General features: G+C 29.5%; 1 protein-coding gene across 7 annotated transcripts in view; it reads right to left on the bottom strand.

Moving 5' to 3' along the window:
* Gls (glutaminase) overlaps positions 1-13,373 on the bottom strand; it is a 74,634-nt gene that overhangs the window by 41,353 nt on the left and 19,908 nt on the right. For 5 of the 7 annotated variants that reach the window (XM_048808192.1, XM_048808191.1, XM_048808193.1 and 2 more), the window contains 5 exons: positions 12,988-13,067; positions 11,063-11,226; positions 6,150-6,208; positions 463-495; positions 317-375 (listed from right to left, as the gene is read on the bottom strand). In XM_048808192.1, coding sequence (XP_048664149.1) covers positions 317-375; positions 463-495; positions 6,150-6,208; positions 11,063-11,226; positions 12,988-13,067 — 395 coding nt within the window. Of the gene's footprint in view, positions 1-316; positions 376-462; positions 496-1,854; positions 1,904-2,862; positions 3,018-6,149; positions 6,209-11,062; positions 11,227-12,987; positions 13,068-13,373 lie in introns of those variants that run through there. The other 2 variants (XM_048808197.1, XM_048808196.1) reach the window with 2 other exon arrangements.

Below are 13,373 nucleotides of genomic sequence, written 5' to 3'. Positions count from 1 at the left end.
GTAAACTTGGGGTACCTCCTGATTCTATGGCTATGTATAAGAAATTTATTAAAACCATTTAAAGCGTTTTTAAATGTTCCTGTCATATAATTTAGAAATCATTTATTTCCTTCTATGATTAAATTTTAATTATTTATTTACTAAAGTAAGTCCCAGGATCAAGAGCACATTAATTCTAAAAATACTACTGTACATAAACATAATGTATATAGGAGAAGTTAACAAAGCAGTATTAAAAATAAAATTCTATAATCTAGATTATTTTGTTAAAGAGGCCTGACCAACTATAAAATCCTAAGCCACAAATCAGACTCACGTTGCATTACTGAATCCAACATATTCATTACCAGCCATCTTATTCAAAAACTGCATCACCTATAAACCAAAATTAGGACGTATTAGTAACCAAAAACAAATATATAAAGAATGTAGAATGAAAATGGAATTTTATAATGCACTTACATAATCAAATTTTTCAGCATTATTTACTCCTTGCTGTGAAGAAACAAGATATAAATATGTTAATATACACACCACCAGAGTTAAGTTTCAAGCTAACATAATATAAAATTTCAAATAGCTACCATTATAATTAATACAATGCATTAGTACTTTTAAAACTAGGAAATACTTCTAAAGTAATTTAATATTTAAACATTTTTACATGTTCTTTAACACCCATATGTTGAGAGAAAAAAAATCAAAATTACAAAGGGAATGCTTTATTTTAAGTATATCTTTACTCAACCCAATTTACAGAATTTTATACACAAGTTATCCTGAAATTCCCTTATCTGTCATGACAGTACATAATCTGACAAACTGTTTGTTATTTAATTTCATATTTTAAAAAACTTAAAATAAAGTTTCACCTTAAAAAGATTTAAGCATATATAAACAATAATTTCAATTAAGAATAATCTATTTATATTTTTTAAAAACCTTAAACCAATATTAATTGAATTAGAAAAAATGAGTTATGTTGCAAAACTGACTAATCTCTTATAATTCTACAATATGTAAACATTCTGGATACATTTAGTAGTGTGGAAAAAGCTCTACCCTTAATATTTTTTTCATTTTTTATAATAATACTTGAACTTAAAAAACTATATTTCATAGTCTCTAAAAATTAGCCATAATTGTATTTCACATTATGCCAATTGAGAGTGTGGAAGATGTATTGTTTCATCACTTCTATTTCTGACAGTTATCTACTGCAAATGTCATTAGGTCATTAGGAAAAACCTATGTAATGTAGATCAGTTCAAGTAGCCAAATGGTTTCATTTTACCTCGGCGAAGTTTACAAAGCAGTAAGTTGTAGATCTGAAATCAAACGTATTAATTGGTGATATGCACCCAAGAGAAACAATACATCTCTAATTTCTAAAACAGGCTTAAAATAAAATAATTTGACAACTAGTTTTTAAAACATATTTACCCTCAAAAAATCCAAAACATATATTTTCAAGTCCTATTATGGGAAGAAAACGTGTTCCAGAGTACTGTTTAATTAAATAAAGCCAGATTCATTCTCCACTTACGAGAAGATGAGGGTATGGCTGATAATATGTGAAACCCTACAAATCAACTTACATAAGAAAGAAGTGCAATCACACATATACAATCAATAATTGGAAAGAACACCACAATATTGCATCAAAATTAGGCATTAACAAAATTTAAGATAAGGTAATTTAGCAACAGTCAGATTGTAATCCCTATCTACATATTTAATGTAAAGCATCCTTTGATATATTTTAAGCTTTCTCTCCTTATAAAATAGCAGAAATTAAATGAAGAAATGTACTCCAAAGCTGTTCAATGAAAAATAATTAAAAGAAGAAATTACCAACTTCATTGAACTGTTGCAGTTGTCAAAATATTCCATAGTCCTAATGCTGTAAAATATGTAACAACATTTAAGCCACAAAAACCTTTTTAACCTTAGAAAAAGCACCAAAAAAAAAAAAAAAAAAAAAAAAAAAAAAAAAAAAAAATTGTTCCAGCTCTAGTGTTTTCATAGATTAGCCCTAAAATAAAAAATAGTGGATTCAGTTGGTAAAATTCATCTTGTATTTTATTCTCAAAAGTATCACTAACATAAACTGAAGTTTAAAAGAAAAAAAATTTATATATATATACACATATATATAAAATCTTGTCTTCCAAATGTTACCAAGTTCAAGATATCATCCATTACTCTCTAGAGTCACAAACCTCCCTAAAAATGTGGCCAATACACAAATCCAATCATGACCAAATGGAGGATTATATATACATTAGCTAAACTTGTCTTGATATTTCATAGAGATGATTAAATTGTTTAAAGAGAAAAATAACTCAATTTTTTAAATTCAAAAACATTTCTGATTTTTAAGAAAAATAAAGTTCTTCAAATGATAAAAACTGGAAACTACCACTAGAATAGTCATATAAACATGGAAGATAATGTATCTTACTCTATTTCTAAAATTTAAAAAAAAACAAAAGTGTAACAATTATTTCGCAGTATGTTGCCCTCATCTTCCCACTCTAACCCTTAAGTTATCAGACTAACTTTTAAACTAAAACTAGGTGAAACTTTTACCAGTGAAAAGATAAAAAATTACAATAAAGATACTACTATTTCTCCTAGACATTATCTATATTCCTTTCAAATTTATTTTATTCTTTTCTTTAAATCAAGCAATCATACATTATCAACATCATCAAATAAAACAGACTGCAACAAAAAGTATTCCTTTAATTTTAGTAGCTACCATAGAGAATTAGTGAGGACGTATTGTAACCCTTATTTTTTTTTAAATTATGTGCATTTTAAGTATAAAATGACATTTGTTTTTAAAAAGGTATTTACCTATACAGCTTTGTTTAAAATTTTAAATATTGGAGTTTTCCTATAAGCTTAGTAGTTAAGAATTTATGCAACAGGTTCCTTCTGTCCAAATTCTCCTTTTTTCCACAATCTGCTAATCCTTTTGAACATTTGTTCTGCCTCTTCCCCCATTTCCTGAGGATCACCACCAATCCTACAAGGAAAAAATATCAATACTACAAAATTATGAAATAAAGAGTCTTACTAACGACTCTACTTAATTTGTTTTCTTTCTTTTTTTTAAGTTTTGGGAGGGGAGTAACATTAGGACAAATGTTTCAATGACACAATAATAAAGCCCTGAATTTTGAATGAAAAAAAAGATCACAAACAACCCTAAAGTCAACTAAAAGAAATAAAAATAGAATTTGCAACTTAGTAGCCATGATAAAATATCCATACTTTACAAGGCCCTAAAATACAAGGTCCTTGGGAAGGTCCTATTTCCTTACAGAGAGCAGGAACTGACTTATATTCTATAACTACATATACCCCCTAAAAAACAGATGCATTTTTTAAGTCAACAATCAGTATCTTCTGTATAAGTAACAGATTAAGAAAGTCATATTTCTGCTTTTTCTGGACAGTGTAAACTATACTAGTTCAATTTAAATGTCATCAAGTGAAACAACAAACACCTATGTTAAAAATGGCACAGTAAATTCCAATAATAAACAGAATATTGAGAGATTTAGTCGAAAGCCCATTCTACTGTCGGTAAAACCTGTCACTCTTGTTTCCTGAGGTATACAAAGAGGACTAGGCTTGACAACTTCTAAGGGGCTTTTGGCTATGGTTTACTACTTGAATTTTCAACCATTACCAATTGGTAAATATAATGCGATCATTTAGCTTGTAGAGATCACATACAGGTATTTATATAAAATTTCAAATTATTTCTTTAAAAGGTCCCAGTCAGGGTGCTGGGGCTATATCTCAGTGGCAGAGTGCTTGCCTAGCAAGTGTGAGGTACTGGGTTCAATCCTTACCACCACAAAAAAAATAAACAAATAAAATAAAGTCATTCTGTCCATCTACAATTACAAAAAAATTTTAAATATATAAAAGGTCAGGGACCTTTAAAAGGGCAGTTGGTTTTTACACAGGATTGTACTCAGGCTGTACACTCCAAGATTTATATAAACTTTGGTTAAAAAAAAATAACACTTTGATACACATTCTAAAACAAACAAACAACAACAACAAAAAAAAACTCAAAGAAAGTGATCCATATCTCAAAAGCTAATTTCTGACTTTGTCAGTAAATTTTAATTTTTATAATTTAAAATCACTGATCAAATTTGCAAATTTAGGATGACTCAGTTAAACTTTTGCACTACTGATCACTTAACCACAATTATGTTAGGGGTGTGTGTATTTAACTGTTTCTGATTGCTCCATGTTTCTAATTGTAATAATGTGGTTCAATGTTTAGCTTATCATTTATAACTGAACATGGATAGTGAAACTAATGAAGTGATGGCATGATATGACCAGACATGCAATTACCACATGCAGCATTTCAGTTCAGTGGACTAAACCCATGAATCATTAAACAAAAAGATTTTTAACTGCATGCAGTTAAGGAAGTATTCCATTAATCATTCACATATGCCCTTTCTTGAAAATGCTATTGGTGTGCTATGTTATTCTTTCTTCAGTGTTAGAGGAGAAGCTGGGTCTTCCAATGATCTGTGAACCCCCTAAAATCTATGTAAAATCATAATATGTGGACAGTTTTCTGGAAAAGACCAGAAGTGGTTCAGAACCATGCTAATGTTTTTAAAATCAAGCACTAACACACACATTATACTATAATAATTTTCCTTACTTTTGAGTTACTTGTTCAAATATAAATTATTACTGAGACTTGCTTATCATAACATTTACTGAATTTAATTATAAGGGCCCATTTACTTGTGTATACTCCATACTACAATGTAAGCTACCTAAAGGCATAATTATACCTTGCACATAATTGCATTGCCATTTTCTATAGTTTCTTTCACCTCAGAATGAAAACTTTCTCTTAGTAAAATAGCCATCAACACCTATATGTAATGAAGGAAGTGACAAATTTCCACAACCTATGAAAATTAGTTACATTTAAAAATATTTGACTATAATATCTACTTCATTAAAATTTTAAGAATTAAATATGTCAATCTTAATAAAGCATTTGCCCCCATAATAGCAACTAAACACATATATTCTTAAGATAGTAGTCTTCTATTTTAAAATTTTTTCCTCATAAAGTTATAAAACTCATGAGAGTTAAGATAGAGTTTCTTGTATACAAATTAAGATGAATTTGTGAACTGGGCCAAGGGTATCATTTATCCTTGCACATTGCTTATTCAACCAACGTACCTCCATCCATAATAATGTATTTACAAAGCCATTATGTTTTTATTCTAACTTGAAATAAATACACAGTTACTAAAGAAAGTATATAAATGTTCCAAACACAAATAAAATTTATTTCAATAAGTAGAATTTATAACTAGAATTAAAAATCAAAATCTAAAATTGTGTGATAGAAAAAATCTATCATACAATTGAACCATTTTCAAACACTTTAAACATTTAAAAACATCACAGCTTCCAATTATTAAGGCAAACCAAACACTAAAAAAAGAAAAAAACAAACAAACAATGTAAATGTCAAGGCATAAGAAAAATAACATAACTTAATAATTGGAATAAGCCTTGCTTATCTTAATTATGGCATGGTTTAAGTAAAGCAAATGAAACAATTTCAAATGAAAACTGTGATTCCAGCTCATGAGAGTATGAAAAACTTGAGAATATTCAATAGTAAATGTACTTTGTCTTAAACACAAACTATTAGAACATTTGTTCTTACATATGCTAATAATAAACATTAGGCAATAAAATGATTTAATTCTAACACCTGTTCATTCTAGAAGAGCCAAAAGGAAGAGAAATTTTAAAAAATACGAAAAATTTAAGAACAAAAACCTCTGTGCTTATTGTTCAGCAGACTTTTTAAATCTTTGCCAAATCTTCAAGTCAAGAGGTAACTAATTCTTGGGATTTACAATGAGTCATCTGCTTTAAATTTTGCCTTTAAATTATGACATTATTTATTTTGGAATAAATCAAAATTCTAACCCTGTACCACAATATTAATTTTTTAACACTAAGAGAAAAATTTTCATAGCCCTACCTAAACAATCCAAGATTCATCTTTATGCCTTAGTTATTACAAAAAGTTTACTAGATTAAAAGAAACATCAACATCTTACCTTTATTAATGAAGTCACAACAATTGCTCCAGCATTTACCATAGGATTGTGTGGTTTATCTGTAAAATATAAAAGCAATAATGGCATTTCACTATAGTACTATTTTCTTTGATGTACTTCTCATAAACATTAACTCTTTTAAACATAAGTCTATTATATAGTAGCTGTTTTCTTGGAGGAAGTTCATATTTTGAAATCAGTTACATATCAAACCAGTGCTTTATTTTTAGGACTTTGTTCTAATAGTCATATAGTCAAGCAAGGATTCATATACAGATTCAGGAAGTAATAATATAAAAATATATCCAAATTTCCTAACTCACATTCACCAGTTATGTGGCCCTCAGTCCCTAGGCAAGTAAACGAATCCCATCTCAATTTTCTCCTTTGTGAACAAGGTAATAGGAACTTATAACTCTAAAACACATGAGATGCTCAGAAAATGTTTGATACCCACCAAAGCACTCAATATATTAAAAATAATCTTGAAAAACACATGTGGTGTGATCCCAATTTTGCTTTTTAAAAAAAGTATTTTATTCTTGTGCCTATGTATAAATACATACCTACACAGAACAAAAGAAACACAAGTGATATACATAAGAGAGTAAGATTACAGTGTATGTAAATCATATCGTTTCCTATACTTCTGGACATAAGGATGTTCTCTTGCACAGTTTTTTAAAAGTTACTTAAAATTTTAAGTTCAACCAAAATGTTATCTATTCTACTTCTTACAATAAAGAGAATTTTCAAATCTCAACTGATTACACTCTCAATTATTGCACAGCAAAAATGTCAAACACAAAATTCTTGAGAGCAGTGAAAATATCTATTTGTAAGCATTATTCCTAATTTATCTGTTTGCAGCAGTGATTTATTTCTTAAGGAACAAGTCCTTATCTAACTTGACAAAGCTAGCACAGTATATAAGTTATCTCTATATTACTAGTCCCGTTAAACAGAGTTAACATATAAAGCAATTCCACTCCTGGGTATAACACCAAGAGAAATTAAAATGTGTCCATACAAAAACTTGTATACAAATGTTGACAGAAACATTACTAATAAAATTTTAAAAAATGAAAACAACTCAGATGCTCCATCAGCTGAAAAGTGGATAAACAAATAGATACAATGGAATATTAGCAAAAAGGAATAAAGCTATGCCATGGATAAATCTTAAAACATCATTTTAAAAAGCCAGTCATAAAAGAGCAAATATTATATGACTGCATTTATATGAAATTTCCCAAACAGATAAATCTATAAGAACAGAAAGTAGATTACTAGTTTCCTGGAGTAGAAGAGAATGAGGTATAATGGCTAAAGGGTAAGAGATTTCTTTAGGGAGTGATGGAAGTGCTCTAAAATGGATAATAGTAATAATGATTGCACAACTCTGTGAATACAGTAAAAGCCAATGAACTGTATACTTTAAATGGGTGAGTTGTGTTATATGTAATTTATCTCATTAAAACTGTCACACATTTTTTTAATTAAAAAAATCCAAGAGATCATAACAATGAATAAATTACAGCCTAGTTTCTTTCACTGTGATTTGGTAGTTATGCTTTCAAAATTGTGCATTTTGGATCTTGCCATCCCACCACTGGGTGTATTTATCCAATATAATCCAATCCTGATACTGAAGAGAGATATGCCCTACCATATTCACTAAAACACTATTCACAACAGCTGAGATATGGAATCAAACTAAATGTCTATCAATGGATGAATGAATAATAAAAATGAGATATGTATACACAATGGAATATTATTAACCTTTAAAAAATAAGGAAATAATCATTTACAATAACATGGTTAAATCTGGAGGATATTATGTGAAATAAACTAGGCACAGAAAAACAAATTCTGCATGATCTCATTTGTATATGGAATTTTAAAAAGTTGAACTCAGAAGCAGAGATTAGAACGGTAGTTAGCATGGCTGTGTGTACCCAGCTGAGGTTGTGGCTCAGTGGTGGAGCGCTTGAATCGCACGTGTGAGGCACTGGGTTCGATCCTCAGCACTGCATAAAAATAAATAAATAGGGTCTGGGATTGTGGCTCACTGGTAGAGCACTTGTCTAATAAGTGTAAGGCATTGGGTTTAATCCTCAGCACCACGTGAAAAATAAATAAACAAAATAAAGGTTTGTGTACATCTACAGCTAAAAAAATTCAAATAAATAAATATGCTGTGTTCATCACTAAAAATAATATTTTAAAAAAAGAATAACGACCATAATTTCTTTATCTATTCATTATATTCAGATTAATCTTAGTTTATTGTCCCAATCATAAAATTAGGGCATTATTACCAAATTTATTTTTTAAATTTTAATAATGCTAGATACACAGACACAAATGAATTCATACAGTATGTCGTTTCACCACAAATCTACCCTTGAAATTTTAAATGTAAAGAAGATCTTCAAATTGTGTCTTGCTTGGGCTGATCTAAACCAAGACTCAAGAGTACAGAAACAATATAGAAATCAGGAAGGACTGGCTTAGTGAGGCCTTTATTTTAGCATTATTTTCAAAACTCCTGGTATTAACTCAAGTTTAGAAAAAGTCTAGGAATACCAAGGTAAAACCTCATTAAACTTTATATTGCAGTTTTTACTGTAAACCAGTGCTAAAATCCCAAGTTCTTTTCATGATTTTTTTCTTATATAAATTATAGTATCAATAAATCATATTTCTAAAACCATACATGTACATGCCAAAAAAACTTACTTAAAATCTTAAATACATTACCCCAAGTCCTATTTTATTTTGTTTCTGAAATACTTAAAACATTCAAATTCCTACATTTGTTATTTTCTGCTCTTTAAATATGTCTCTCAAAATTAATCAATTCACCAGAATCACCTAAACTATTCTCCCTTTGCTTTTCATACAAGAGTACAATTTTTTATAAAACATTTTATCTTATTAGAATAAAAGTATTAAATTTTCAATATTAAACCTGGATGTCAATGAGTTTAATAAATAAACTGCTTCTGTATGCCACCATTACTGAAGATGATAATTTACACAAATCTGCATTGAATCAGGTAAAAAGTTTAGGGTAAAATTGATAAGAGAACATAATTGCTCTAAAAAACTGGAAGAAGCACAAATGGTGCGACTCTACATTGTGTACAACTAGAGAAATAAAAAGTTGTGCTACATTTGTGTACAATGAAATGAAATGCATTCTGCTGTCATGTATAACTAATTTGAAAAAAAAAAGTTAAAAAAAAGTGAGGTAATGAAATTCCTATAAAAAATTGGAAGAGAAATAAGAAACTATAAGTCATAGCTTCATTTTAAAAAATAATAAAACAGGGCTAAGGATATAGCTCAGTTGGTAGAGTGCTTGCCTGGTATGCACAAGGCCCTGGGTTCAATCCTCAGTACCGCAAATAATAATAATAATAACAACAACAACAACAAAACAAGCCAGGCGCCACCTCTTATAATCCCAGCAGCTCAGGAGGCTAAGGCAGGAGGATTGCAAGTTCAAAGGCAGATTCAGCAAAAGCAAGGCACTCAGCAGCTAGCTAAGTGAGACCCTGTCTCTAAACAAAATACAAAACAGGGATGTGGCTCAGTGGTTGAGTGCCCGAGTTCAATCCCTGGTATCCATCCCCACACACACACAAATTGGTGCACTTTTATAATCCCAGCTGTTTAGAAGGCTGAGGCAGGAGGATTTTGAGTATGAGACCAGCCTCAAAAACCTAAAGAGGTTCTAAGCAACTTGGCAAGACCCTGTCTCAAAATAAAAAACAAAAGAGAAAGACACATTTCATTTTTTATCCAGCACAAAGAAAAAAATATAAAAGTATATTTCTTACAACAGTTATTGCAATCTTAAGTTCTTACTTTCTTCAGTCTTACTTTATTCCATATCTTATCAATCAGGAACCTCACATATGTTTGAAAGATTAAAAAACAGATACCAACTCATAGGAATAAAGTATAATCTAGCTTACAACAGTTTGATGTTTAGTTTTAAAATTACTATCAGATTAAAGTACTAACTACCTTTGTCCTCTCTTATCTTTACAATTCCTGCAAAATAATGTCTTGTTTAATCAGACATATCTTTATTTAATCAGACATATCTTTCAAATAATTAAAAGTTATGAAAGGGAAAGACCAAATACACACACACAATAACAAATTCAGCCACTATCTCAATGGTTTCCATTTAAACTTTTTATGATGGAAGTTTTTAAATATGCACTATATTCAAAAGTAAATAGTATATGAACATTATATACCCTCAAATTTATATTCAGTTCAATATAGACCCTTCCCCTGAGTGACGGATGAACACCAGTGTGGTATACCAATTTGCTACGTGGGATAAAGCCATGTCATCTCATTTCCTTATGTGCTTTCATGGCACCCAACATTTAATTCAATCGCACAGTTAACTCTTTGCACATTTTACAGGTATAAAATGAGGACAAAAGCCTGAAACAATGAAAGAAAAACCAACTAAAAAACCTAGGTGTTTGTTTCATCTTTGCCAAATAGAATTATTTAGCAGCAATAATTACCAACATAGTAATAATCATACCTAGTATTCCCACCTGCCTCCGTTGAATGATTTTTAAGCAAATTCTAGAAATTTTGAAATTTTTCTACAAGATATATCCCTACAGGTTCTTGTAAGTACAATTCTTACTCCTTACCCCATCTTCTCCCTAGCATATTCTCCAGTAGTAGGAAATGCCTAAAAATTTAAAAAGTAGGCGATTAAACTCTCTATGGATTTCACAGAAATTTTATTATGAGTAGAAAACAATGTGGGACTATTTTTAATTTCTGCAAAAAAAAAATTTAATTACTTAGATTTACTTTAAAAAGTGAAATATTTATTTTTCAACCAACTTGTAGGTAATTCTTACCATCTTCATTTAAAAACAGTTTGTTAAATCTTAATCCACTTGGCTCTTTCCCAACATATCGATGCACATATTCAGTTCCAAGATCATTAACAGCAATGGCATATTTCAAAGGTTTTACACAGGACTGAAGACAAAAGGGAACTTTGGTATCTCCAATAGAATGCCTGTGTAAAAGTAAATTTTAGAGATAATTAACATCAAATGGGGAAAAAAATAACTGCATAACTAGAGTTATTTTTTATACATGTTAATTCCAATTTATAAAGCATAATTCAACACAAAGTTCACTTTGGTATTAAAGAATAAATATTTTTATTTTAAAAGTGATACCGCAAAAAAAAAGGCAAAAGCTTATACTCAAGTGGTAAAATAATAGTTCTGAATTAGGAAATTAATAAGTAATGTGGAAATTTTCCTTTGAAGGAAAGAAGGTACTTCCCTAATTACCCCTACCTGTATTCAGTCACAAAGTGAACTAGTCCTTTCAGACGGTATTCATCTTGGTTAAAACATGTTTAGTTTAAGAATTAAACAGCGCTCAGTGTAGACTGAATACTAGTATCTGACACCTTATCTATAAATGCCTCATCTTGTGAATCACATCTACATCCAATTCCCATTAGAAAAAACAGCATTGGTTTTATAAACCTTATAAATCTAACACTAAGTTACAATACCATGAGTAATCTGTATATTTTATGGACCCAATTTAGGATAAAAGCCTATAACAATGGAAAAAATGGATTAGAAGTTAAGAGACCTAGGTTCTTGTTTCACCTTTGCCAATATCATGTCAACCATGGGCCTCAGATTCCTAATTTTCAAAGTAAATAGGCTAAACCATACATTTTTTATTGCAAATAGTTTAAGATAACCACTCAAAAATTAAAAAAAAAAAAAAAAAAAAAAACTTAAAATGAATGCACCAAAGAGATCAAAATTTACAAGTAAAGGGAAAAAAATTTAAATGGAACATTATCTTAAAAAATAAAATCTAAACTTTTAGAATTATATGACTTGTCTTAACAAAATTTAGGGTAAAATAATCTCTCTGATATAAACTCATCAAGCTCTATACACACTTATAAGTTGTATACCTTTTATTTCGGTTATATTTTAATAAAAAAGAATAAACCTAAAAACTAAAAGATTGCATCTCTAAGTCTTTAAATGAGTGAGAAAATATTGATTTTTCTTTTATGGAATAATTTTTCTGATAAAATCAAGTTACAACTTGATAATAAATCTTTATGTCTAACTTTAAGCACAATAAAAAAGGGTCATTCTTGAAAAAATATTCCAGAACTTCATCATTTTTTCCAGGGCCTCTCTTAATTCTTTTTTAAATAAAATCATTTTCTTTAAAAATGCCTTCATCACATCACTATCCTTCTTATGATTCTGTCAGCAGCTTTGCCTGCAATAAGACATTTCCCAAACATGGCTTTCATGAACTTCATGAAATCCTCCATATTTTGCAACAGACTTTTCACTCTGTAAATGAGTGATAGATAATGGGATATGCTATGCTGTACGGTTTTAACTCTTATGCCAGCCATATCAGGAAAAAAGATAGTGGTGGGTGAGTAACCAATAATATGCTAATTTTATTAGTTGTCAGTTCATTAAAGAACAATGTCAGGTTTTGACAAGACTACATTTCTTGAATAGGTAACTGTAGATACTTGAATAAAACTCAAATAAGACTATAGCTGTCAATAAGAAGGATAAAATACCTCAAAATTTTAACATAAAATTACTGTTTCAGCTGAGTTTTTTACATTATAATATAAACTTATTTATCTTCTTGAAATTGTTCTCAGAATTATTATCTATTATACAAGATGGTCCTCTCTACATCATGCTCATTGTTACTCAAAATTTAAGGCTTAAAGTTGGTTTTCATAGATTTGAAATAAACGCACCTCTGTCCATCTACTGTACAAACAGACACACCCCACAGGTCAGGACTGAATTTGGCCAGTTGAGGAATATAGTCTGCAACCTATGAAAAATATTGGAAAGAAATTAACAGGTATAATAAAAACTGTCTAATCTCATTTAGCTATTGTATAACACTCAGAAGCTTTGTAATCTATCTTTTATAACAATATTCCTAAAAACTAAGGGCACGATAGACTTGAGAATTAGGGTGAAATCAAGTGCCTTCTCTTAGGCTATTACTCCCTATGTTTTCTAATGCTTTTTCTTCCTAAAAGCAAGATACTCTCAAAGAAAAACTTGGACTAGGTTTAAAGAAAGAAGAAAAAATTTCTTTTCTTAAATAAACTACCTATATTAATTACAATCA

Source organism: Marmota marmota, unplaced genomic scaffold (assembly GCF_001458135.2).
Source record: "Marmota marmota marmota unplaced genomic scaffold, marMar, whole genome shotgun sequence".
NCBI classification, from domain to species: domain Eukaryota; kingdom Metazoa; phylum Chordata; class Mammalia; order Rodentia; family Sciuridae; genus Marmota; species Marmota marmota.
Note: the sequence above shows the minus strand (reverse complement) of the source record. Positions and strands in the feature narration are given on the sequence as shown.